This window comes from Panthera tigris, chromosome C1, assembly GCF_018350195.1.
Source record: "Panthera tigris isolate Pti1 chromosome C1, P.tigris_Pti1_mat1.1, whole genome shotgun sequence".
Taxonomy (NCBI): Eukaryota; Metazoa; Chordata; class Mammalia; order Carnivora; family Felidae; genus Panthera; species Panthera tigris.
In genome coordinates, this window is record NC_056667.1 from 181285178 (window position 1) to 181308352 (window position 23175).

A 23175-nucleotide genomic window follows, 5' to 3' on the forward strand; every position below is an offset into this window, starting at 1 on the left:
GAATCTTGTCTTATTAATTTCTGTTTGCCCTAAAGTTTCCATAGTTTCTGACCCAAGCAAGAAATGGTCATTTATTTGGTCAATGAGTTAAGTGAGTTCACACTTCTAAGATATATGGAAGTTGACAGAGAATACAGTTAACACTGGCCCTGTTCTTGGAATTTTCCCCCACAGCTCTGCTAGAATTACATGGGCCTGGGGCACCCAAGTGTCTGCTTTGGGTTCTAAGAAGTTAAACTGCATTTCTGATCATGAATTTGTCTCTTCGCCCTAGCCAGAGCTGAATCTCTGCAGTTTATATACTCTTTAGAGGCACGCTTACTGTGAGTAGATTTAAACCGCCCTGTGCCTGTAAAATGTTCCTACGTTTGTTGAGATGCTTATGTTCTCGTCTGGGAAGTTATCACAGATCATATCCTATAATCCTGAGAACTGCAGGAAGCATGTGCAGATGTTTTCATCTCATATGGAAGAAGGCGTCACAAAAGGCACCAGACTGGGGTTGACAAAGTTCATCTTGAACTGAATTACGGCTGTCCAACATCTGGTGTTATTTGAAAGGTAACAACACAGGTTTGAGAAACGTTAAAAAAATTTTTTTTGTTTGCTACTTGAAAGTGAGGCATTTAGGGTTGCTATCCTGCTACTGTTGGGAGTGTATCTCCTGTATTGAAACTGGATACTGTACATCAAGGTTCATCCTGGGGAAGGGTATACAAGCTATTCTGAAAGACATGGTTATTTTCACAGCCAAACATCTTGGGAAGAGAAAAACCCTAAATAGGGTAAGAAGGCATCTCTCTCTCTCTCTCTCTCTCTCTCTCTCTCTCTCTCTCAGCCTGGGTTGCAAGAATGTACCTGAAGCCCCTTATAAGAGGAAGGAAACTGGCTTCTACCATGAGTTCATGTGTTAACTAGGCAGAAGTGATGCTGTACGGATGAACCAGAATTACAAAAACAGTCATATCTCATAGCCAGTAGTCTGTATTATGCTTCCCTTCCATTTCCCCTAAGACTACAGTCAAGTTTTGTTATGATGTAGAGCCTAGTTTCAGCTCAGCTTGAGGATTTAAGTCTGTCTGTGCTTGATTTGGAGTGATTTATTCCGAAACCCAAGTGAAGAGAGTGTGCTAATAAAAAGGAGGGTAATCAATGGTTTCATGTGCTACAAAGAGGTCAAGAAGAATGAAGGCAAAAAAAAAAAAAAAAAAAGGCTACTGGGACTCTGCAGAATGGAGGTCAACAGGGCCATTCTAGATGGCCGTTACAAGAAAGTAATGAAACTAATCACCCAATTACAGTGCCTAAAGATGGACAGATAACAGAAATGGATACAATCAATTTAGGACATTCTTTCTGTTACAAACTAAAAGAATGAATAGCCTTTTTTAGTTAAAAATTATTTTAACTTTCATACTGTCAAATTGCAGATAAAGAAACTGAGTCTCAGATTATGAATTCCCAAAGTCACCAAACTAGAAAGTGGTAAAGTCATACTTTTCCTCCCTCAAGTTCAATTATTTTCCCCACCAGCTTTACGAAATGAGCTGGTGGCTTGAGAACCAAACTAAATAGCTGTATTCAGATCAATGGATGTGTTCAATTTCCAGAAAATATCTTTAGGAAGGAGATGTGTTCTTCTTTATTAGTTGTTTCCTGATTTCTGGAACACAGACATGATGGGTAGAGCCTGAGGCACCATCTTGGACCATTAGGGGGGCATTTACTTGCTAAGAATGGTAGACAACAAGAGAGAAATCATCTAGCCGGCATCTGCCAGCCCTGAACTGTCTACCTCCAGCGTTTTCATGAGAGTGAAACAACACCCCCATATGGCTATCTTATTTAAGCCATTACTATTTTGAGCTTACTGTCACTAAAGGAAAGATCTAATAACGTTAACTGACACAACTGGGAAAGTGGACAAGGGAGTGTAGACATGCTGATAGGAAGGAAATGGTTTGTGATCTTGGTAATCTCAACAGGAATTAGGGGTTATGTGTGACATTATCCTTAATGTGGTTTTGCTGGGTTTGGCTAGTAAAATGACGAACTATGGTGGACATTTGTTCTCTTTGTCTCATCAGCACCCCTTAATCCTTTGGAGAATTTGTTATTTTTTCCATGTGTTTCTAGTGGGATTGCCATTACATTACTACCCCTCAGTTTAAGGGGGTCTGCAAGTGACTCAGGCAATTCTGCCTTATAACTGTGCCCTCTTCCATTTATTGGGATGATTGGTTCAATGGCAGACACTTGACCCAAGCCAAGCCAATCAAAGTCCTCTGAGATTGCCTTAAATGGCTCTAGAGGATAAAGCATCATTTGACTCTGAATATACACAATAGGAAAGAGGTAAAACTGGTGCTGGTTGAAGCCATGTTTCCTGAGTCTGCAACAGAAATGAGGTCAAGAAGAGATAAACAAGGGCACCTGGGTGGCTCAGTTGGTTAAGTGTCTGACTCTTGATTTTGGCTGAGGTCATTATCTCACAGTTTGTGAATTTGAGCCCTGCTTCGGGCTCTGTGCTGACAGTGTAGAGCCTTCTTGGGATTCTCTCTCCCTGTCTTTCTGCCCCTCCCCTGCTCACACGATCACTGGCTCTCTCTCTCAAAATAAATAAATAAACATTAAAGAAAAAAGAAAAGATAAGCAGAAGTGAGAGTGGGTAGGTGGAAATGGTTGAGAGAAAGAGAGATTGGGCCTCAGATTTCATGACATAATTTGACTCCTTGGATCTATTTGTGCCTTAGCTAACTGCAGTAGTTTCTTATTGCTGTTGTAACAAATGGCCAAAAATGTAGTGGCCTAAAACATTATAATTTATTACCTTACAGTTCTGGAGGTCAGAAATCCAAAATCAATCTTAATGAGCTAAAATCAAAGTATTGGCAGGATCTGTTCCTTCTAGAGATTCTATAGGAGAATCTGGTTCCTTGCTTTTACTAGATGCTAGGGCCTGCTTGCATTCTTTGGCTCATGGCCCTTTTCTCCATCTTCAAAACCAGCAGCATAGAATTTTCAAATCTCTTTGTCTCTATGTCTCTATCTTTCTTTCTGACCTCTGCTTCCTTGGGAGCTTTCTACCACAAAAACCTTTAGGATCTTCTACATTAGCCTTTTAATCACACTAACCCCATCCCTAGGCTCGCAAAAAAATTATTTTCTTCTTCTCTTCGTCTTGTCACTTGCAAACAGGAGTCCTAACTGACCATACAACTTCTTGTACAAAATCTAACAGAATAAGTATTTTGAGTCCACTTTGATTTATCATTGCCTATAAGCCTCTTCACGCAGGTCAACATGGCTTCATCATAGGAATTCATCCACCCAGTGTACTCTAGTAAAGATTCTCAGGATTCATGGGTATTGATGTCCTGAGTAAATCAAACAATGATCTTGTCTTTTCCATATTCCTAATCCCAAGAAGTTTAAGATGTTACAGCAAAATTACCACCAAATAGTAGCATATGAATTATTAAGATATTATTTAGAATGGGCTTATGCCCTGGAAATCTCATCTCCTTAATTCTTTACAGGAGTTAAAACCTTATACAAAGAAAAACTCGAGACAACATATGAAAGCAACTACTTGAGCACTCTGAGTAAAAACAGCAAGTCATGGAGACTTCTTTCATGGAGAAGACTGAACACTTGAAAGACCTCTACGGGGGTGAGTTTCTTTTCTTTTCTTTGCTTTGCTTTGCTTTGCTTTTTTTTTTTTTCTCTCTCTGTTATCTATTGTTTTAGTGTTGACCTAAAGAAAACTTCAGTTGTATGTAACTATGTATCAACATGGACAACTATAACTCTGAGAGAAATTCCATCTTTCTAACCAGAGTACTGGAAAAGGGGCCCTCAGAAATTGTAGAGAATAATGGAAATATCAGAGAGCAGAGAGCTGGAGAATATCTTCTAATTCTGTGTATGAACCAACATAAGCCCCAGGCTCACTCCCAAGCTATGCATGCACGGAATAGATGTCAGAGCCTCACCATATAATATTTTAACTGTCTAGGACACAATCTGGAATTACTCAACATACAAAGAACCAGGAAAATATGACCAATTTTTAAGAGAAAAGACAATCAACAGATGCAAAGTCTGAGATAACCCAGATCGGGGCAAACTTTTTCCGTAAACAGACAGATAGAAGGAATATTTTAGGTTATGTGGGCCATATTGTCTCTGTCACAACTCAACTCTGTCATTGTGGTACAAAAGCAGTTATAGATAATATTTCAATGAATGAATATAACTATGTTCTAATAAAATTGTGTTTACGGAAACAAATTTGAATTTCATATAATTTTGACATGTCACAAAATATTAGCTTTCTTTTGATTTTTCTCCCAATCATTTAAAACTTTAATCTTAGTTAAAGCTTTAGTTTAGTATGGAAACAATTCTTTGCTCATGGGCCATACAAAAACAGGCAGCAGGTTAGATTTGGTTCACAGGCCTTCACTTGCTGACTCTTGGTCTAGCTGTTGGAAGTAACACTCTAAAGTATATAGGAGCACCTGCATGGCTCAATAAGTTAAGTGTTCAACTTTGGCTCGGGCCATGATCTCACAGTTCATGGGTTCAAGCCTCACGTTGGGCTCTGTGCTGACAGCTCAGAGCCTGGACCCTGCTTCGGATTCTGTGTCTCCCTCTCTGTCTGCTCTTCCCCTGTTCATGCTCTGTCTGTCAAAAAATAAATAAACATTAAAAAAAATTTTAAGTAGCTATTGTAACAATACTCCATGAAGTGAAGGTAAACATTCTTGAAATGAATGGAAAGATACTCAAAGTTCTCAACTGAGAAATGGAAATTATCTCTATCTATCTACTATAACAGATTGGAATTTTGAAACAGAAAAATATATATAAAATAAATGTTAAGAAACTCAGGAAATCTTCAAATACTCTTTGTAATGCTCTGCTCCACCAAGATACCCAATAGGATTAAAATGAGCTCTATGAGGAATAAAACAGATAATTTCTGAAGCAGAATGAAGTTTTATAGCACAGGACCTCAGACCTAAAACCTCTAGATACTGGATGTTATTTTATTCTTATGGGGACTGGGGAAAGGGAATGGGAAATGTGTTATCAACTAGAGAGTACCTGGGAGATAAAAACATTTTTGTCATTTTTAGTATTTGTTTTTTGCTTTATTATTATATCTTCTTAAGTTTTTATTATAAAAGTAATACATATCTATAAAAAATTTCCCAATGATACACAAGTATTTATGTTAATACATAAAATATAAAGTGGAAGGAAGTTAGTTCTCATCTCCCAACTCCAATCCTGAGAGATAAATACTAACAGTTTATGTATCTTCTCAAACTCTTTACTAGGCACATAAAATAAATATATTCAAAAGTTTTTCTTTTAAATAAAAACAGGATGACATACATATCTTATGATTGTTCTTTTCATCCAGCAATGTGAGGTGCACAGTTTCCATTTAGTATATTCAGATATACTCATTCTCTTTGATGGCTGTTTAGTGTTACTGTACTATTAGTACCTAACCACTTCCTGTTGAAGATTGTGGTAGATTAAATTACAGATTCCAATTTTCCACTCTCCTATAGTCCATCTAACACCCTTGCTGTGGCTTCCTAGTGATCTTGGTATAATTTCCTATGTCTTGACTTCAGCTTGGCCACATTACATACTTTGGCCATTGGGATGTTACTAGATGTGACACAGGCACAGGCTTGAAATGTGCTTGTGCACTTGGGCTGCCCTCTGGTTCTTCTATCACTCTCAGGAAGAGCATGCTCCAGGTAGTCACTGACCCCTTTTGCCTTCCTCTCTTGGAATGAGACCACACAGAGCTTTCCCAGCCAGCTTGTAGACATTGTGATTCTGAGAATAAATGCTTTCTTTTGTATGACACTGAGTTTTAGAGTGTTTTCTGTTATGTGGTATCACATTTTATTATAAAAAATTTATAATAAGTATCCATCCGTTTATGCAACTTTCAGCCAGATAAATTCCTAGAAGCATAATAGTTAAGTCAAATCTTAGTATTTTTTAAGCTAGCTAGCTAATGTGGGTGATGGTAAATATTAACATTTGTTAAGCATTTTCTACATTCCAGATTCTAAGTCTTTCACATGCATCAAGAACTATAAAGGGTATGAGCTTTTATCCTACTTGCAAGCTAACAAGTTATCTTGCCACAGTTTCGTAGATGCTGACAAAGACATGAAACTCCCAAATCAGAGACAAAGGACTTTGTTACTTAGGACAAGCAGCATATGTAGCAGCAGGTTTGTATTAGTTCCCCTTTCTCCTAAGCACCAGAGAGGCATCACAGATTGGCTCAGGTGGATAACTGCACATGGATTATGTTACAGGAAGGGATCCTTGAGTTTAGGGAATCCAAATCTTTTATAAAAGTTAGTAAGCAAACCTGCCTTTGTTCCAGTGGCAGACAGTCTATGTTTCAAGACTGTTCCCTATACAAATCTTCTTGAAAAGATAGACCAGAACAAAGGGAGGTCAATGCCTCTCCTTACAAGTCATAGAGAAATAGGAGAGATCTATGGACGATTGTCTTCTAATGGTATTATTAACTTAATTCTCTCTACTTTACAAATATGTAGACTAAAGCACAGGGAATTTAGTAACTTTCCCAAGGTCATACAGCTAAAGAATAGGAGAGTCAGGCATATTGGTCAATATTTCTAGGACAAAGATTTTTGTTTAAGAAAAATCTGAGGAACCCCATTCTTTCATTATCATATAAGAAGTAGTCCTTTTGATTTTATTAAGCTGTTCAGTTTATATAAGAAAAGAAATTGTATCTTGATAGCACTATAGCTAGAGAAGACTTTTTTCATAAATAATTATTTTAAGAAGCCAGGATGCTTTCCAGGAAGGCAGTATATAGGGGTAGAAAATGAAACCAGTCAAGCTGTCAAGGACTTCAAGAGACAATATGCACTTCAGACCTAATGTAGAAGTTTGATTTTATCATCAATAAGTTCAATTAAATTTACTACCTTGGCGGGCCCTCTGTATTGATTGTTATGGAGAAACAACGAAGAAAGAAATGTAAATATGGATTTTCTATTTGTTGAGAGCCAGAAGAGAAACAATTCTATTACGCTTTGGATGCGACATATTTCTGCTGTGACACTGATACATAGCTTACCTCAGAGCCTTGTATTTTGAAGGGCTGGACTAATCTTTGTTGACTATAACCAAGAGCATTCTTATTGTTTTCAGGAATACTTGTTGGAATGCATTACTTGTGTTTAACTCATCATATCAGTTCTTTAAGATATGTGTGTATGTGCATATTTTCAATGTGTTTTTAAGAGAGAGATGTGATTTTCCCCAAAGTCATAGAAAAATTAATAATGTTTTGACCCTTTTCATTCCATAAATAAAACAATTTTATGCTATTCATCTGATTTATTGACTCATGGAATTCAAGGACATACTCGATATCTAAGAATGTAACTACGTCTCAGAAACAACTGAACCAAGGTCCTGACTATAGTTATAACATTTCACTCAGATGTTGAATTCTAAATAACCACTTATAGATCTTATTTTGCAACGGTTTTCCCATTTTTGCATTGATTCTCTTGACCAAAAATCATGTAGAAGAGAATTTTATGCTGAGGACATACATATAGAACCATGTAGGAAAATGGAAATCCCTGCAGTCACTATGGAACTAGGGCGTAGGTTGTAAAGAAAAGGAGCAGAGCTGGAGAGACCCTCAATGGATCTGTACCTTCCCCCTGATATTCTAAAGCAAGTTGCAGTTTACTCTTTGTACGTAAGATGCCACAAATGAAAATAGGCAAGAAAAGGAGATATAAATAATAAAAACAAAATAACTAAGTCTGTGATGATAATACTTATGCTACCAAACCTGCAGGTTAAGACTACAGGTCTTAACGATTGGTTCAATCATTCAATTCTGATACATATGTTGTAGACATTTAGAATTAGCTATATAATACTACCCCATTCTCTCCAATAAAACTTAGGTAGTCCTCAATGCTTACTGACTGATTCATTCATTTATTCAACTTTATACATTGAGATTTTCTATATGCCGGGAATTTTACCAGTTCTGAAGTACAATTGAAGTACATTGAAGAAGTATGTTTATTTTATTTTTTGAATAGGTCATACATTCAAACAATTTAAAAATCAAAATAATCCTGGGGCATCTGGATGTCTCAGTCAGTTAAGTGGCCAACTTTTTTTTTTTTTTTTTTTGGTAATGTTTATTTTTGAGACAGAGCATGAGCAAGGGAGGGGCAGACAGAGGGGGACACAGTATCCGAAACAGGCTCCAGGCTCTGAGCTGTCAGCATAGAGCCCAATGCAAGGCTTGAACCCATGAACTATGAGATCATGACCAGAGCCAAAGTCAGATGCTTAACCAACTGAGCCACGCAGGTGCCCCTAAGTGGCTGACTTTTGATCTCAGCTCAGGTCTTGATCTCGGGGTCATGAGTTCAAGCCCCACACTGGTTTCCACACTCGGCCTGAAGTTTACTTAAAAAAATAAAATTAGGGGCCCCTGGGTGGCTCAGACGGTTAAGTGGCCGACTTCGGCTCAGGTCATGATATCGCAGTCCATGAGTTGGAGCCCCGTGTCGGGCTCTGTGCTGACAGCTCAGAGCCTGGAGCCTGTTTCAGATTCTGTGTCTCCCTCTCTCTGACCCTCCCCCGTTCGTGCTCTGTCTCTCTCTGTCTCAAAAATAAATAAACGTTAAAAAAATTTTTTTAAATAAATAAAATTAAATAAAATAATAAAATCAAAATAATACTAAAAGGTATATACTGTAAAGTTTTATTTGCATAGAAGTTCCCATCTACCTTTTTCCTCATCCTATGTATCCTACAGGTAGCGTGGCCATATATCCTGGTTTTCCTAGAACATTTCCAGTTTGTGCCTTTTGTCTTGTTTTAATTATTAATAATGTCACCTTTTATTTTCAAAAGCGTTCTAGTTTAAATAATAAACATGAGAGGAAAAAATCAATAAACTTGAACACAATCAAGAAAATCAATGAGCCCAAAAGCTACTCCTCTGAAAAAAAAAATCAATAAAATTGATAAAATTTTAGCCAGATTAACCAGGAAAAAAAAGAGAGAGAGAGAGAAGACAAAAACTACTAGTACTAGAAATGAAAGAGAAATTGTCATGACAGATCCATGCAGACAGTAGAAAGATAATAAGGTAAGACTACCAATAACTCTAAACCCATAAATCAACAACTTGGAAAAAAATGGACAAATTAAAAAGATACAAACTACCTAAACTCACTCAAACAAAACAACAAAAAACAAAAAAAACAAACAAACAAAAACCCAATAGTCTGATAACTATAAAAGATATTGAATTTGTAGTTAAAAGACCTTCCAACAAAGACAATTTCAGGTCCAGATGCTTCACTGGCAAATTCTAAAAAATATTTAAGAAAAAAATAATGCCAATTCCATACAATGTCTTTCAGAAAATATAGGAAAAGGAAATACCCATACATTTTATGAGGGTAGAATTATCCTAATACCACAACCAAACACATTATAATGAAAGAAGAATAAAAACCAATATCCCTCCTCAAATACAGACATAAACCTCCTTGACAAACTATTAGCAAATCAAGTCTAGGAATATATAAAAAGGATAATACAGATCAACCAAGTGTGTATTACCCTAAGAATGCAAGGTGGTTAAACTTTTGAAAAATCAATGTAATTAATCAGATTACTAGACTAAAGAAGAAAAAAATATATAATTATCTCAATAGTACTTGACAAAAATTAATACCTTTCACAATAAAAACTCTCAGGAAAGTAGGAATGGCCAGAAACTTACATATCCTGATAAAGGACAACCATAATAACCCTACAACTAATATCAAATTTAGTGCGAACAAGGCAAGGATATCTTTCTTTCACTACTCCTATTCAACATCAGAGTAAAAATCCTAGTCAATGTAACAAATGAGAAATGAGAACAAGATGAGAAACAAATGAGAAAGAGAAAGTTATTCAGATTACGAGGGGAAAAATGCTCTATTTGCAGATGACAGGATTTTTTATGTAGAAAATCCCAAAGAATACATTTTTTAAAAGTTCCTAAAACTAATAAGTGAGTTTAGCAAGGTCGCAGGATAAAAGATCAAAATACAAAAGTCAAGTATGCTTCTATACACTATTTCTATATTCTATATATTTCTATGTTGTAACAATGAGCACTCAGATTTGAAACTTAAAAAACTGCTATTTAAAATAACACCCCCAAAATGAAAACGTAGATATAAATCTATGAAACTATGTATAGGACCTGTATGCTGAAAACGTCAAAATACTGATTAAAGAAGTCAAAGAAGACATAAAAAAGTGTAGAGATGTATCATGTTCATGGATTGATAGACTCCATAATATATTAAGTTCTCCCCAATTTGATATATAGATTCAGCATATTCCCAATTAAAACCCTAGCTGAATTTTGTGTAGGTATCAACAGGTTGATTTAAAATTTTCTAAGGAAAGGCAAAAGAACTAGAATAGCCAAAAAATTTTGAAAAAGAACAAGGTAGGAGGACTACACCTCCCGATTTCAAGAATTATTATAAACTACACTAACTGAACACAGGGTAGCACTGGTGGAAAGAGAGACACAAAGATCAATGAAACAGAATTGAGAGGCCAGAAACAGGCTCATGACTTTTAGGTAGATTAATTGATTTTTGACAAAGGTGCCAAGGCAATTCAATGGAGAAATCATGGGTAATTTTTCCAACAACGGTGCTAGAATAATTGGATGTCCCTAAGCAAAAACAAAAACAAAACCCTGACAACATATACCTCATCCCTTATTCATATACCTAAAGGTAAAACATAAAATGATACAACTTCTAGAAGAAAATGTAAGAAAAACAATTTGCATGACCTAGGACTAGGGTAGGAGTTTTTAGGTATGATATCAAAAGCACTAATCATAAAAGAAAAACTGGTAAGTAGGACTCTAACAAAATTAAAAACTTCTGGGGGTGCCTGGTTGGTTTCGTCGGCAGAGCAAGCAACTCTTGATTTTAGGGTTGTAGGTTCAAGCCCCACATTGGGTATAAGGATTACTTAAAGTTACAAACAAATCAAAAACTTCTGCCATGCAAAAGATAATGTCCAGAGAATAAAAAGACAAGCCACAGACGGGGAGAAAATGTTGTCAAAAAATATTTTGATAATGGGTTTGTATCTCAAAAAATTTATTTGAGAAATAAACCACCATTTAATTAAGAAAACAAACCACTCAATTTTAAAAATGGGCAAAAGATATATACATGTTGAAAATATGTTCAACTTCGTTAGTCATTGAGGAAATGGAAATTGAACCACAGCAAGATACCACTACACATTTAGTAAAATGGCTTAAAAATGCTAACAATATCAAGTGTGGACAATGATGAGGAGCAACTAAGAATGTCATACAATCTTACGGATGGACGTGCAAAATGGTAGAGCCACTTTGGAAAGCAATTCGGCAGCTTCTTATTAATTTACCTAATAAATAATGCCACAATCCCACTCATAAGGGTTTATCCGAGAGAAATGAAAATTTTGTTTTCACACAAAAAGCTCTTTGCAAATGTTTATACCTGTTTTATTAATAATCACCAAAACCAGGAGCACCTGGGTGGCTCAGTTGGTTGAAGTCATCTGACTTCAGCTCAGGTCATGATCTCACAGTTGGTGAGTTCAGGCCCCATGTCAGGCTCTGTGCTGACAGCTCCGAGCCTGGAGCCTGCTTCAGATTCTGTGTCTCCCTCTCTCTCTGCCCCTCCCCTGCTCATGCTCTCTCTCTCAAAAATAAATAAACCATTAAAAATTAAAAAAAAAAAAATCACCAAAAACTGGAAACAACCCAAATGTCCTTCAACCAGTGAATGAATAAGCAAACTCAGATGTATCCGTTCGGTGGAATGTTAGTAAGTTACATAAATGAATTATTATTTTTTTTTAAACAACAAAACCCACTTATTTCTCACAGTTCTAGAGGCTGGGAAGTCCAAGATCAAGACGCTGGCAGATTCAGTGTCTGGTGAGGACCCTCTGCCTAGTTTGCTTGCTGATGGCTGTCCGTTTGTATCCTCAGATGGATGAGAGAGAGAGATCTTGTGTCTCTTTCTCTTTTTCTAAGCGCATTAATCCCACCCTCAGGACTTAGTCTAACCCTAACTGCCTTTCAACAGTTCTACCTCCCAATACCATCATGTTGGGGATTAGGGATTCAACATATGAAATCTAGGGGTGAGGGTGACATTTAGTACATGGAGCATTATTTCTGCTACATCATGTTTTCCTAAAGTTTGTCAATGAAAGATTGAGGGAGGTATTGCTAGCCTACTACCAAAGCAGTGTCACGAAAATGTGTTTTTTTAGGCTTTTTTTAATGTTTATTTTTGAAAGAGAGAGCACAAACGGGGAAGGGGGTAGAGAGAGAGAGGGAGACACAGAATCCGAAGCAGGCTCCAGGCTCTGAGCTGTCAGCACAGCGCCCCATGCAGGCGGAACTCACGAATTGGGATATCATGACCTGAGCTGAAGTTGGACGCTCAATGAGCTGAATGAGCCACCCAGGCGTCCCTATTTTTAGGCTTTTGAGAAGGAACCAAGTAGAGGAGGAAGGTGGGTAAGTGAAGGAGTAAGCTCCCTGGGGAGATAGTGGGAATGAGAGCATGCCTGTGTCTGTATAAGGATAAACAATTCCAGGGGCGCCTGGGTGACTCAGTTAAGCCTCCAACTCTTCATCTTGGCTCAGGTCATGATCTCATGGTTCGTGAGATGAAGCCCTGTGTTGGGTTCTGTGCTGACAGCACGGAGCCTGCTTGGGATTCTCTCTCTCTCCCTCTCCTCTCCCACCTCTCAAAAAATAAATAAACTTTAAAAAAGAATAAGCAATTCCACATATAACTATTTATTCAATTTGTTCTTCCTTGGGGTCTTCTCAGGACATCATTATCAACCTTTCAGTAACCTTATTAATTTAAAACAGTAGGATACTTTAGATAATCTTCAAGACCATGCTTTATCTTTATAGCTTTTTCTAGGAAGTCTATCATCCCAGAACTGAAAAGAACTTTCTGAGTTACAATGAATTATTGATTCATGTAACAACATGGATCAATCTTAAATGCATCTGGTAACTGAGAGAGGTTAAACCCAAAAGGGTGGGACTCCATTAATGTGACATTTTGGAACAGCAAAATTATAGGTATGGAAAATATATCAGTGGTTGCTAGCGGTTAGGAGGTGGGGGGAGAGGTTGACTAGAAAGGGGAAGCATGATGGAGTTTTGAGTTTTGAGAGCGAGGAGAGTGTTCTCATGGTGGGAGACTAAGACTAATAACTTGTCAAAACCCATATAACTCTACACCACAAGAAGTGAATTTTACTGTATGTAAATTAAATAAAATCAACCAGGATGCACACAGAACACAAGATAGAATGCAGACTGGCACTCATGAATCTAACTGCATTACAAATAAATCAAATAGCCACATGGAAGCAGGTAGAGAAGAAAGGGGCTGATCTAAGTAACTTTGGAAAACAGTGTTTTGACTGGGTACTGTAAGGCGAAGGCATAAAGAACAGTACTCAAGCAATATGCTCTAGTTTTAAATTGTGTTTCTTTTTGGGCATGGGTTAGCAAGTTTTAAAATGACTTTATGCGTGTACTAGGGTTGAACAAACAAATAGATATATTGTAGATAATGAAAGTCAGGGCTCCAACAGTCAGAGAAAGAAGTTAAAAGTCAAGAAAGGACAAAGGGTGGAATAAGCTGTGGTGCTAATTTGAGTGGCAGTATCAGTAGGAACTCATGTTTTGTTTATTTATGTATATGCAAATATATATACAGATAGATAAAGAAATATAGACATGTATGTATATGCATGGATTGGTATATAAACATGTATTTTCTAGCTCTACCTTTTGAGAGGAGCTATCAGCAGCGATACCCTAGCATTTGATTTTAAATACCATTCTTTCATAAAAAGGAACAGGACTCCTTGGAAAAGGGGTTAAATCTGTGGTGAGGCAGGGAAAATACAAGATGAACTTGGAAATCTTGCAGTGACAAAAAGTAAGGCAGTGCTAAAAAAAAAAAAAAAAAGGAAGAAGGGACACAGCAGCTCCTTCATGATCTCTGAATGGCCAAAGCTAGAGCAATTTTATTGCTCGAGCCATAAAATGACAACAGTATTGAATTATAACCCAAAGGATAGAACAAATATCCATAAGCCCACACTGATATAAATACACAATGAACAAATCCAAATAAATAAATGGGAAAAACCATAAATTCCTCCCTACCAAAGAATTCTAATTAATAAATGAGGAATATGGAAAGTCACCATTAAGCACACCACAATAACTGCTGTTGGTGACACAAACTAGCTAAAATTAGTGAGTGAAAGTTTAAGGAGAAACAGGATACTTGCAGAGCCTCAAAGTATCTCCCCCCCAATATTTAATAGTAGTACAGAGAGGAACACAGAAATATTTTAAGGGAGAAATCTAGTAGACATTACCTAAACAGGTGATGGACCTTAACTTTAACAGTTATAAGACATACACATTGTGTGCACCCCCAAACCTGATACACCCAAGAAGTGCACGTCACTTCTATGGTATTCGTCTCAAAATGAAGAATCTTGATCTAATCATGAGAAATCATGACAAACCCAAAATGAGGGGCATTTTAAAAAATAACTGACCAGCAGTCTTCAAAAAATCCCAGGGTCATGAAAGACAAAAGCTGAGGAAGGAGTCAGGACAAGTAAATGCCATGTAAAATCCTGGATTGTATCCTGGAACAGAAAAAGGACATTAGTGGGCAAACTGATGAAATTCAAATGAAGTTTGTCATTTAGTTAATTGTTTAACACCAATATTAATTTCTTTGCTTTGATCATTGTAGCATGACTATGTAAGAGGTTAACATTGGCGAAAGCTGGGCGAACGGTATACGGGAACTCTCTGTGCTGTTTTTGCAGCTCTTCTGTAAATTTAAAATTATTTCATAACACAAAATTGGTAAAAATCATTTTGGGTAAGATGAAAAATTATATGGTTGCCTTACCTGCAGAGGTAATAAAAGGTATTGATGTTGCTGGTTTCTTGTGTATCCTCTCAGTACTTATTTATATAAATACAATATTCTTATTTCTCCTGTTTCCATGTACCTTGCTTTTTTCATTTAAAATGCATCCTAGAAACTTTCCATAAATACATAGATTTCCCTCATTTTCTTTTCAATGTATTTCTTATCTTATAGTTAGATGCTGAAATTGCTGTCTTGACCCACTGTTGTCAAAATGTGCAGGAGATGGAATCAGATTCAAAAGCAGGACTTTGAAGACAGACCCAAGTCCCAATAACCATTCTGTCACTTACTGGCTGCATGGCTATCTCCTATGGGAACACAACTGCATCTTAAGGTTACAGCATGAATGGGGGAGGGTCAGAGAGAGAGGGAGACACAGAATCTGAAGGCTCCAGGCTTTGAGCTGTCAGCACAGAGCCCAATGCGGGGCTCAAATTCACGGACCGTGAGATCATGACCTGAGCAAAAGTCAGACGCTTAACTGACTGAGCCACCCAGGCGCCCCTTATGTATCATCTTATTAAGACAAAAAGAGTATTACAATCTTGGGAAATGTAAAATAGAGCTGCAGCAATATCACCATAATCTTGATTGTTCTGAAATTTGGTCACTAGAACAATCTGAAAAGCTACTTGGCCACAAAATTTAGTTGGTAAAACTAAGTGACAGAGACCTTGTAAAGAAGTGTTGTTACTCTAGACTGATGGAAATAACAGATTCATTTTCCCAGCCCTGAGTCAAAGCACCAGTTCAATAAAAAGTCCAAGACCCCTTCAAATTCTAATCTCTATATAGAGAGCCAATACTTTACCAAAAGGTCTGGACTGCACACATCAGGTGCTGGACTGGTTAGTGAAACTGCCATTCTTATTTCTCCATTGTACCAGCTCTTGCTGGTATGAAAACTTTGAGTTTTTGTGTTTGCATTTCTCTATCCACAGAACACATTTCCAAGGAGAAGTGGTTGCAAGTTACTTTGCTATCATTTTTGTAATCGCAATGGCAAATCATTGCCAGCTTTGGAAGAAAGTAGATGCTTTTTTTTTTTTTTTTGGCTTACAAATAGAATATATATATATATATATATATATATATATATATATATATATATGCATATATAGTCAAGAGACTGAGAAATAGCCTCTGTCTGTAGAAGCATTCATTAGTTCACTCACTTAATAAGGAGGACTTACCAAGCATTGTAAGCCTGGCTGTGTGCCGGGCATTGTGCTTGGTGTTGAAAATAATAAGCTCAAAATAAGAACAAAACTCCCATCTTTAACTTACTTACAGCTTAATTAAGGGTAGATAAGACACACTGACAGTTATAATGCAGTGCAGTAAACTATGGGAGCAAATAGAATGGCTTCACAGAAGAGGTTACATTTCTGTTGGGTTCACCAGGCAGACTAGAGGAAGGGCATGCCTGGCAGAGGATACACAGTCTGCACACACAGAAACATGCTGGTATGCTTGAATTCAAGCTTTTTTGGGGTGACCAGGTGCAGATATGGCTGGTGGATTAGGCTGAGGTCATAAGCAGTTTCTATTTCTTCCTGTTCAGTGGAAAGCTACTAGTTCAAAGGGAGAACTATTAAATGGTTCTTTTTTTTTTTTTAATGTTTTTATTTAGTTTTGAGAGAAAGAGAGACCAGCGCAAACACACATGCAGGGGAGGGGCAAAGAGAGAGAGGGAGAGAGAATATCCGAAGTGGGCTCTGTGCTGACAGCAGAGAGCCCAATGCGGGGCTTGAACTCACAAACCAGGAGATCATGACCTGAGCTCAAGTCCAACGCAAAAAGACTGAGCCACCCAGGTGCCCCTATTATATGTCTTTAAGCAAGAGACAGAAATAATTGGATTTACAGTTGACTTTCAAACAACATGGGTTTGAACTGCATGGGTCCACTTATATATGGATATTTTAAATAAATACAGCATAATACTCTAAATGTATTTTCTCATCCTTACGATTTTCTTAACATTTTTTCTTTAGCTTACATTATTGTAAAAACAGAAAATATGTTAATCAAATCTATTTTATTTGTAAGACTTCAACAGTGGACTATTAAGGATTCTGGGGTATCAAAAGTTATACATGAAGTTTTGAACACATGGGGTTTCAGGGCCACTAACCCCCATGTTGTTGTTGGGTCAACTGTGATTTTTAAGATCACTTTAGCAGATATATAAAGGTTGCATTGGGAAGGGTGATCAGAAAACCAATTAGAAGTCTAATGTGGTATTTTAGTGAGAGAATATATGGTTTTCATGGAATCTCAAGCTTTTGATGACTGAAAAGACTTTTATCAATGGGTCAAGACATATAAAAGCCATTTATCACTTGAAAATCAAGAGTGAAATCAGACAAAAAATCAATATTCTTAGGCACTTAAAAAAATAAAAACAGACTTTTTATATAATGAATTCTCAGGTATCCAAGACTGATTCTCTAGCAGATGAATTCATTTATTGAAGAATTCAGATTCTGTTCTCTAACTTTGTAATTGCTTAAGTTCTTATATGGTTTTCCAGGTGGTAGAAAGAGGAAAAGAAATGAAAAACAGTAAACTTAATCAATTGGCTCCCTGACTGTTGCTTAACATGCGGATTCAGGAAGGTGAAAATGCTCATTACATTGAAGTGTGTGGCTATCTGTGGAGGGCATACACATATAGCTCATCTCCGCAGATAAATCAGACATCATTGAAAATGTACATACTGAGAGAATAATTGGCTCTTTGTGTTGATGCTCTAAAGTACTCTCCCACTTTTCCTATTAAAAGCTTTATTTGGTCCCTCCACCTGAATAATGTATGCAGGGCTCATTTCTCTTTTACCAGACGGGCTCATAGTTTAATGAATACATCTTACAGCTGTGGTTTGATAGACATTCTTTCTATCTCATGTTGAAGCTTGGCTATCAGAATTATCAAAATAGCCAGATCATTTCAGTCAGGCACTTGCTCAGCAAATGAGGACTCATCTGGAATTTGACTGCATTCATTTGAGGGCTAAAGTTATTCTCAGCTGCGCCCCCAAGGAGATTAAGAGAAACGCCTTAATTGCCCTGATGGTGGTAACAGGTGTTCTCTTCAGCTACCTAAATGCAAAGCCATGTTGTCTTTTCACTGGAGGCTTCTCATCAAGTGTGAGTTCCCAGCCTTACAGCAAAACAACTTTAAAACGGCTGCAGTATTATTTTCAAATCTTTCTTCTTTCTTAGCTATTTATAGCCCTATTTAGAAATACCTATTCACTTCCCGGTTGACAAGGCAAGAAATAGATTATGCTGATGAAACAAAAGACAAGCGAACAGAAAACATGCCTTTTACTCTCCGTCTGGCCATGGACGAGGATGAAGAGGCCCTTGGTTTTTCCTTCGAGAGAATAATGTTTGAGTTTGTATTTTTAATATTTTTTTAATGCTCATTAACAAAGTCTGTTGTATTTTCTTATCGTTCAGAAGTTACTTGTTATTTTAGTCCTCCTAAAACTAAAATCATTTTCTAATCATGGATTTCTCCTGTTACAGGGTATGTTTGCCAAATTACCTAAGTGCCGCCGGTTCACCCGGGTAGAACCAGTAATTCTGCAAAGTAGACAGGACAATCCGTGAGGTTGAGTGGGAGAAAACTACATATCCCGGCATGCCTCGCTCGCGAGCACAATGGAGCCCTGTCGTCATCCGGGGTCACGGGGCTCAGCGTTCCTTACGCACGGCCGGATTCCGGCCTGGGTCCCGCCCCGGGCGGAGGGCCCTCCTGGGCCGGGAAAACTGCAATTCCCGGCATGCGCTGCCACGGATGCGCCTGCGTACAGGAGCTACCGCGCCGGAGCGGGTTGGTTTAAAGCGCGTTTAGTTCCATGGAAACCCGCCTACCTGCTGCGGGACAGAGTTACAGGCGGACGGATGGACTGTGGGGTAAGGGCGACCGTGCCGTGGACCGGTTAATCCGGGAACGGAGGTGCTGGGCCCGCGGCGGAGAGCTGGCAGCTCACATAAGACCACCATCACCTGTCCCTTTTGCCTTTTGTCCTCCCTGGCAGAGTTTAGTCTCGTCCTCTGGACGTCGGGACCCTGATTTACGGCGCTTCTGTGCTTGATGCGAGTGAAAACCGTTTAGGAGCAAAGTTTGCATTGGCCTGGCTCTAGCTGAGGGAAGGAGGATAGCTACCAGAGAGGGCCTCCAGATGAGCCCCAACACCACCTTTTCTTTTTGTTTGGCTGGAGGTTATCGGTTCCTAGAAAAGCCATTTTGACGTTTTTGTTTGTTTGTTTTTAATTACAATTAATTAATTATAACACCGGTTATATTCCCTGATCTGTTTATTAGAATGCAGGTGTCAGGAATTGGCTTTCGTTCATTGAAATTTCCTCAGTGCCTGGACAGAATACACGTTCGTTAAATTTTTCCAAAATTTCCTCCTGTTTGCCACCTGCAGTGTCCCATGCACTGTGCTAGGCTCTGAAGATAGGGATTAATCTGACCCTACTGGGGAGAAGCTCACAGTCTGGCTTGAACACCCACCCACTCCTCATGTCCCTGACTTGTGAGTCTTGGAGCACCCAGAACTAGATCCCTTTAATCCTTTCTGTTCTCTGTTAGGCAGTCTTGTGCCTTTACACGCTACATGTGTGTTGAGAATTTAAGAATTTATATCTCCAGTCCACAACTCTCCCTTGAACTCTGTATCTACAAGTTCAGTCGTGTTGGTCGTCTTTCCGGTTTTAAATTTTACATTTCCAAAACAACTCAATCTTCCGACTAAAGCTAATTCTTCTGAAGGGCTTCTATTGTCTAAATAAATGGCAGCACCGTCTTCCAATTGCTTCCTTGCTCTCATGTTTCATATCTAATTCATTAGCAAAACCAATTTTTAAAATATGGTTGGACTCTGACCACTTCTTACTATTGTGTTGCTATCTATCACCCTGGTCCTATCCAGTGGCACCACCTGCCTGGATTATTGTAGCAGCTTCCCAACTGGTCTTCCTACTTCTGTGGTTGTCCTCCCACCATCGTGGGAGGGTATCCAGAGTGATCCAGTTAAAGTAAGTTAGATCACAGCACGCCTCAGCTCTGTACCCTCCAATGGCTCTGAGAGTCACTGAGAGTAAAGACCAAATCTTTCCAATAGCCTTTCAGGCCTAATATGATCTGGTCCCTTTATTACCCTCTGACCTCACCTCCTGTAGTTCTCTACTTCCCTTACTCCTCTCCAGCCAGACTGACCTCCTTACTGTTTGTGAAGATCTTTGTACTCATCGTTCACTCTTTCTGGACTTCTCTGTCCCCTAGATGTTTACATGACTCACGCCTCCACCTCCTTCACAGGTCTTTGCTGAAATATCATCTCAGTGAGGCTTTCTTTGATCAGTCTGTTTAAAATGAAAGCCAGCACCACAGCTCTTATCCTATCCTCTTTCCTACTTTTTCTCCATTGCACTATCAGCAATAAACAAACTATGTATTTTACTTAATGTCTGTGCTCCTTAGTTGGAATATAAGCTTCATGAGGGCAAGGAATTTTGTCTGTTCACTACTGTATTTCCCAGTGCCTATAACAGTTTCCAACTCATGGTAGCATTCAGGAAATATTTGTTGGCTTTATGAGCGAATGAAGACAGTATTACTGAACACATTATTTTCCAATGGTTGTGATAACATCAAGTCCCTAGCCTGTTATTTTAGAACTGACAGCATATAGTTGTACCTATTGCCAGGTGTAGGAATGGAGCCTATGTCCACTGAAGCAAGTGTCCCTATTTTTTTTTTTTTAGAATTTATTTTTCAGTTCTCTCTATACCCAATGTGGGCTCTAACAACCCCAAGATCAAGAGTTGCATTCACCACCAAGTGAGCCAGTCAGGAGCCCCAAGTATTCCCTTTACAGTTACCTGGCTTATACTAGGATATTACTTATAATATTAGTCTTATTCATGCCATCCTTTCAGTGAGGTAACCTACTTAGAAGCTCCTTAGAAATACTCTCCCTAGAGTGGAAAATGGGTGATGGGCATTGAGGAGGGCACCTTTTGGGATGAGCACTGGGTGTTGTATGGAAACCAATTTGACAATAAATTATATTTAATATAAAACATAAAAATATGCTTATTTACAGTTATAAAAATAAAATAAATAAAAATATATATATTAAAAAAAGAAATACTCTCCCTAAATTAAGTTGATGATAATACATTTTTAAAAGTAGCTATGAATGAACTTTTTTAAAAACTAGAAGTTTATATCTCAGTGATTTTATTACTGTTACGATCAAGTATCAGGACTTAGGTTCAAGACTACAGTGATATTTTCACCTTTTCAAAAGCAGCAAAGCAACATAAGTCAAGCGATAGCCTCTTTGCTAGAATAGTAGCAATTGGAGCTATATTCTTTTCTTGTAAGACTGTTCTTAGACTATGAGCTTTTGAGCTATGACTTCAGAAGATCTGCCAAGTGGCCAGTGGATTGTGTGTGGGAGCCTGCCAAATAAGGGAAGACAGACGGGTATGAGTAACTGTAGTGAAATGAGAGTCTCTCCCAACTCAACAGATTTACTGGATCCCAGGTAGTTACCTCACTCTTTCTTTAACAGGCTCCCAGGTACTCAGGGACTCTCCCTCGTGGATATTAAGGCTGTCTCCCTCTTGCTATTCATCTACCATTGCTTCCTTGGGCTTTCCTGACCTTGACATTTTTTTTTCTCTTTCCTATTGTAGGGAAGTTTTGTGGAGGGATGGTTTTCAGCTAATCCTGGCACCTGTTTTTAACCTCCAAAGGGTAGATTGGCTTGTTTGCTTTTCTAGTCAACTTCTTGGATGACTTGATCATGTTCATGAGTGATTCACTAAGAATATTTCAAGAACGCTGCCATGTTCACTAAGAAGCTTTATCCCTGCCCGCCATCAGTCTGTCCCAGGCACCTCAGTCTTCCCTTCCTTAGGGTGAATTTTCTGTAAATCTCTTCCCCTCAGAGTCTAGGGGCCAAGTTTATTTCTTCCTTTTTGTTTATTTTTTTTCATCTCTGGAAGCCTGAGTAGCTCCAGTGTAGATCAAGTGGGTGTGAGTGATGATGCAAATCAAATTCTTACTCAAACATATATGGACTTCCTCTTTTTTTAAAAAATGAAGCAATTTAATTTGAATTGTTTTCCATTTTGTTTTTATGTCTGAAAGAGCCTACATACTGTAAAGTAAATGTGAACATTTTATACATATAGGTACCTTAGGGACATGTCGGCATAACCGTGATTTTTTTCAACAGTTACATGCAAAAATTTTAGGTGGCAACCTATATCCCATTCAAAATATGTGGGAAGCTTGTATTCCATTTCCTGTATTTTTTCCCCTAAATGGACTAATGTTTGTATTAGTATTTTGTGCTTGGCTTCTGGTATAAATAAATAGAGATCATCCTTTGTATTATAACCAGATACTTCAGCCTAACAAGTTGTTAAGGAAGTTGTCCTCCCCCCACTTCCCAGCACTGCTTGTCTTTTCTTTTATGGCCTCCTTCTACTTGTTTCTCCACCAGCTATTGCCTGGGACTACTGTGTATTAGTTAGGAATCTTGTTGCAAGCAACAGAAAAAAGTGTTTAAAACAAAAGAAAAAGTTTATTTTTCTTAAATAAGAAGTTTGGATGTTACAAGTTTTGAAAAAAAAAAAAAGGCTAATCTGAGTTTCCCTTACCTTTTCCTTGTGTTTCTCAGATGCTGGTGATCTCTGGCTGTTTATATCTAAAAGTGAGGTACTACATGACTGACTCAAAGAGAGCTCTCAAAACTGTGGGCTTCATATGGGGAAAGAAAGGACAGGTGCCATCATTTCAGTTTTTTTAATGGCAAAAACAAAACCCTTCCCAGAAGCTCCTTGCAAACTTTGTGCCCAAAGCCTCATTGGCCAGAATGTGTCATATGGGTGTGCCAGTTGCAAGGGAGGCTGGGGACATGAACTTTTCAGCTTCTGTTAGGGAGAGAACAAAGGAGCCAACTATGTCTACCCCAAACCTTATTAAA

At 38.1% G+C, this 23175-nt stretch overlaps 1 protein-coding gene and 1 long non-coding RNA gene across 8 annotated transcripts in view; one reads left to right on the forward strand and one right to left on the reverse strand.

The window, feature by feature from the left end:
- Nucleotides 1-373: 373 nt before the first annotated feature.
- LOC122240989 lies at nucleotides 374-18806 on the reverse strand. Its single transcript, XR_006220868.1, has 3 exons — nucleotides 18708-18806; nucleotides 14764-14856; nucleotides 374-544 (listed from the first exon to the last, which is right to left on the reverse strand). It is a non-coding gene; the product is annotated as an uncharacterized LOC122240989 (long non-coding RNA).
- CCDC150 (coiled-coil domain containing 150) overlaps nucleotides 18798-23175 on the forward strand; it is a 96906-nt gene continuing 92528 nt past the window's right edge. For 5 of the 7 annotated variants that reach the window (XM_042994967.1, XM_042994968.1, XM_042994969.1 and 2 more), the window contains exon 1: nucleotides 18798-19078. In XM_042994967.1, coding sequence (XP_042850901.1) covers nucleotides 18824-19078 — 255 coding nt within the window. In that variant the 5' untranslated portion in view covers nucleotides 18798-18823. The remainder of the gene's footprint in view (nucleotides 19079-23175) is intronic. The other 2 variants (XM_042994970.1, XM_042994973.1) reach the window with 2 other exon arrangements.